This window comes from Balaenoptera ricei, chromosome 5 (assembly GCF_028023285.1).
Source record: "Balaenoptera ricei isolate mBalRic1 chromosome 5, mBalRic1.hap2, whole genome shotgun sequence".
NCBI lineage: Eukaryota > Metazoa > Chordata > Mammalia > Artiodactyla > Balaenopteridae > Balaenoptera > Balaenoptera ricei.
The window spans coordinates 50,859,365-50,864,154 of NC_082643.1; the positions used below are offsets into that span (position 1 = coordinate 50,859,365).

Below are 4,790 nucleotides of genomic sequence, written 5' to 3' on the forward strand. Positions count from 1 at the left end.
AGCCAAAAATAAATAAAATTTTTTAAAAAGTGAAATAATGTAATTTTTTTAAAAAGTCAGCATAAATCTAGTGGGAAAAGAATACAGGAATATTTAATATCTGCCTTGTGTGAGTGCTATAAAAGTGCATTATTTTAAATCACTCTTGAGTTATTAAATACTCAGTAGTTACTCAGCACTCAAGTTTTACACAATCAGAGCCAGCATCACTCAAACAGAAGTATTATGTGAAAATCTAAGCTCACCAAATGATAGTCAAACCTACTATGCTACAGAATCATCTCTGGAGCTTTATAAAAAATCGTTTATTGGAGCCTCATCCCACCCCTCCCAAATTAGAATCTCCAGGGGTGGGCCCCAGGCACCTGGAATACCATGATTCCATGTGATTTAGATGTTCCCACCGCAAAAGGATTCACTGTGGGGAACCCTATAAATAACGTGTTTTAATACCGTAATTAACACTCACCTTTTAAAAATATTCACTGATTGCATTAAAGCAAGTACAACATCCCCTAATTTATGCAGAAGTCACTTGTCTTAACAATTCCAACTATTTGGACCACAATGGAGAACTAAGAAGTAAAGAGGAAAATGTCTCTGACAACCATAATGGATGTCTCAGTGTCCATCAACTCAAGATCATGTGTTTTTCCTAGAGGAACCCTCATTCAGAATCCATTTATTTTTGGTTTAAACCCACATCTCATGATAATAGTTTAGCCAGCCTGGAGTCCACTTGTCAAGATTGATTTCTGGCCCTTCCCCTTATTAGCTATGGGACCTTGGGCTAGTTACTTACACTGTAATAGGCATAATAGTTGTACCTACCTCAGTGGGTGTTGGAGGATTAATCAGATGATCCACGCAGAGCTCAATATGCGCTGCTTGACGTAGGGACAGAGAGCCTTGCGCATCCAAGGCAGGTCTCAAGGCCATTGCTATACTCCATCCCTGCATGATAACCATCAATGAGCACAATTTACCAGAAATAGTTTAAATGCTTTTCAAACCAGTGGTTCTTGAACTTTTAGGGGGTCCCATACTTCTTTTAGCCTCTGATAAAACAACGAACTCACCAGAAAAAGCACATACGCTCACACACCCATGAAATCTGAGATGAATTTTAGGCAGCTCATACTTTTCTGAGGGTTTATGGAGACCATTATGCTAAGTATCTTAAATTTCAAGGAAGACTTTCATCAAACATGATTAAAATGGGGTTTTTTGGTTTGTGTTTTGGCCTTTTTTTACTTTTAGCACTTGAAAAGATAGGTTATCTGATCATCATTTATAGAATGGCTGCTTCCTCAATGACATAGGACAAAGTATATATTTACCTTTTATCTCTTTTTATATTCTTGTTTATTCAACTACAGATATTTATTGAACACATTTTAGGCCAAGTACCATGCCCAGCATTACTCTGTTGACCCAGTAAGCATAAGAAAACTAACTTAGTGATATTTTGTTATTCATAAATCCTGCCTTGTGACTGTTTAATGTAATAATAAATTACAAGGAAAGCATATGATTATGATAACAGATACCATTTGATGAGTGCTTTCTATGTGCCGGGCTTTCTTCTAAGTGCTTTACATGAATTTACTTATTTAATCTTCACAATAATCCTATGAGTTAGGTACCATTTTTGTCACTATTTTGTAGATGGCGAAAATGAGGAACAGTATAATTTGATAACTTTACCACAAAGGTGGTGTTTCTCTAGAACTTCTGCTCTAACCACTGTCCTACACTGGGAAGGACAGAAGCATTCCGCAGACAGATCCTATTTGTGCACAGCAGGGCAAAGCAGGAGAGCATTGGGGAGAAAAAAGAGACGAGCTCTTTGAAGGTTGAGACATTAAGAAAGAGAGAGGAGAAATTTAGTAAAAATCCAAGACTATTTATTCTATACTAATGTTTTAAAATGTTCCTTTTCATCTCCTGTCCCAGGATTAGCAGAGTTGGGGAGTCAGCTCTGAGAGCCCTACGTGAAAAGTTATTTGCCCATTCCTCAGATCTTCTTGTTGAATTTAAGAAGCGTGATAAAGATAAAACTGGTAAGACTGATCAAGTAAAATATTCATAGAGGAGGGCAGCTGGCCAAAAAACCCTCTGTTTCAGGTAATTAGCAAATAAATATTTGTTTAAATGACCAGAAGACCTTTTTGAATACGTCCTCCCTTATTCAACTTAACATCCTAGTTATCTTTCCTAAATTCATAAATTCTAAGCTTTTAGCAGAACGTGAACTTAGCTAAATATAAACAAAGCTGGTGAAAAGAAATGGAGTCAAGGGAAGGGTGACAAGGCCAGAACTAAGCAAAAAGAAACAGGGGGACAGGTTACCAGAGTGGGTCCAAGACTAACAAAAGATCAGTGATTTGGTTTCTCACTGTTAAGTGTGTGCTTGTCTGTTCCTTGTTCTATTATCCAAGCTGGAAATTTTGTCTTTTCTCAACTCGGTGGAATGTCTAATGGACATTGACTACATGTAGCCCTATTAAAAAATAGCAGTAACGGTCATAAAATCATAACACTACCTTTTCGTACGCATAGAAATAACCAATGCTATGTATACGTGTGTGTGTGTGTGTATATGTATTTGTGTGTGTGTGTGTGTGTGTGTGTATATATATATATATATATATATATATATATATAGTGTTTTATGATATTACTTACAAGAGTCTTGTGTGACTTCCAGCAGTATTGCCAAATAGATTTGGCAAATAAAAACAGAATGCCTGGGCTTCCCTGGTGGCGCAGTGGTTGAGAATCTGCCTGCCAATGCAGGGGACACAGGTTCGAGCCCTGGTCTGGGAAGATCCCACAAGCCGTGGGGCAACTGAGCCCGTGAGCCACGATTACTGAGCCTGCGCGTCTGGAGCCTGTGCTCCGCAACAAGAGAGGCCGCGACAGTGAGAGGCCCGCGCACCGCGATGAAGAGTGGCCCCCGCTTGCCACAACTAGAGAAAGCCCTCGCACAGAAATGAAGACCCAACACAGCCAAAAATAAATTAATTAATTAATTAAAAAAAAAAACACAGAACGCCTAATTACATTTGAATTATAGACAACAAATAGTTTTTAAATATAAGTATGTCCCATGCAATATTTGGGACATACTTATAGTCTGTCTGGAAATCAGATCTACTGGGCATCCTGTATTTTATCTGGCAACCCTACTTTCCAGCCAACTCTACCATAACCAACAAAAATAGTGACAGTACCCATTATTCCTATTATCTACAGATAGTAAGAAGAATGTCAGGATAAAAGATTTGTAGGTGATGAGTCAACAAGTTAGCTCTTTCCTATAGGTCTAATCACCCTGAGTGACTGGGCAGCCGCCGTGGAGTCTGTGTTGCATCTAGGACTGCCATGGCGGATGCTGAGGCCACAGCTGGTGAGCAGCTTGACAGATAACAAGCTGGAGTACAAGTCCTGGCTGAAAAACTTGGCCAAAGAACAATTCAGCCATGAGGTAAGGGTGTGAAAATGGTGGATGAAGGCGTACTGTGGACCGTGAAGCCCCTTATGGAGAACTTTGAATCATAAACAACCAAATATTGAGAACCCCAAAGGGAAGATGAATGGAAACAACTATTTGTTGAGTTTCTATGTGTCAGACTTTGTGTTAAGTGACCTACACATATTGCCTCCGTTTATCCTCAAAACCACCTCCAAGAGGTAGGTATAATCAGCACCAACATACCCCAAGAGAACACTGGTCACAAGGGTTAGATAACCTGCCTAGGATAATAGAGTTTCTAAGTTATAGAACTAGAACTCAAACCCAGGTCTGACTGATTTCCTTGACACGATGCTGCTTCCCCTATTTAAAAAGGTGTTTGTTCAGTAAATGCTTATGTGTAACGTATGTGAGGCCTTGGGCTACGTACTTTTTTTAAAAAAAGCTTTATTGCAATATAATTCATATATCATGCAGTTCACCCATTTAAAGTGTAGAGTTCAATGGTTTTTAGTATATTTGCAGATATGTGCAACCATCACCATGGTCAGTTTTAGAACATTTTCATCATGGGCTAGGTACTTCTTAAACCATCAGATTATTTAGTAGGCTGAAGGGGGCTGGAGTGAAGGGATCATAAAACATCATCAGGTTCTTTCAAGAGTCTTATTGTCAGGGTTGCTTGTGTGTTAATTATCTATTAGGAGAAGCCTAAACATAAAAGATAGAAGGAAAATGAGTTTTTTCTTGCAGAATATACAATCAAGTTTGCTGGAAGCACTGTATCGAAACCGATCCAACCTGGAGACCATTTTTAGGATCATAGACAGTGATCATTCAGGTAAAGGCGCTCATTATCCTGCCACTTCTGACACAGCAAGTATTTTACCTCCCACCTTTTAGTCTCCTCCCTGATTATTTACCTTTCTACTCAAGCACTTTCGGAGCAAAATTAGTGGCAGTGCTTATAAATGGGCAGAAACTAGGATAGTATTTGAGCCACATGAGCCATCCCTACGCAAGAGGGGTTGGGCAGAGAAGAATGAAGACAAACTGAATGAGAACTTATTATAGGAAGAATTATAATAGTTGTGATATCCCTTATCCCTTCTATCAAAGTAGCCACAAAGGAGTGAAGAGTGTCTAGAACAGAAAGGCTTTTGCAATCTTACTCCCAAAGTATTATTTTTCAAATTTTTAAATTTTTAAATAATTATAGATTCACAAGGAGTTGCAAAAAAATGTCCAGGGAGGGCCTGTATACCCTCACCCTGTTTCCTCATTGTTCCAAAGGCCTTTTCAAATATTATTA

The 4,790-nt window shown here is 38.7% G+C and overlaps 1 protein-coding gene across 1 annotated transcript; it reads left to right on the forward strand.

The window, feature by feature from the left end:
* Positions 1-1,411: 1,411 nt before the first annotated feature.
* Positions 1,412-4,404, forward strand: LOC132366224 (serine/threonine-protein phosphatase with EF-hands 2-like). The gene is made up of 4 exons (XM_059923823.1): positions 1,412-1,437; positions 1,957-2,063; positions 3,327-3,490; positions 4,232-4,404. The coding sequence occupies exons 1-4, from the start codon at positions 1,412-1,414 to the stop codon at positions 4,379-4,381; spliced, it is 447 nt and encodes a 148-aa protein (XP_059779806.1). The 3' UTR covers positions 4,382-4,404.
* Positions 4,405-4,790: the final 386 nt, after the last annotated feature.

What these genes read in the sequence shown, in the direction of transcription:
- LOC132366224 (XM_059923823.1), top strand. Translation starts at nt 1,412, where the DNA reads ATGCCCAGCATTACTCTGTTGACCCA. An exon ending in AGCATTACTCTGTTGACCCA is followed by an intron (nt 1,438 to 1,956) that starts GTAAGCATAAGA and finishes CTCCTGTCCCAG; the next exon opens with GATTAGCAGAGTTGGGGAGT. An exon ending in GCGTGATAAAGATAAAACTG is followed by an intron (nt 2,064 to 3,326) that starts GTAAGACTGATC and finishes TCTTTCCTATAG; the next exon opens with GTCTAATCACCCTGAGTGAC.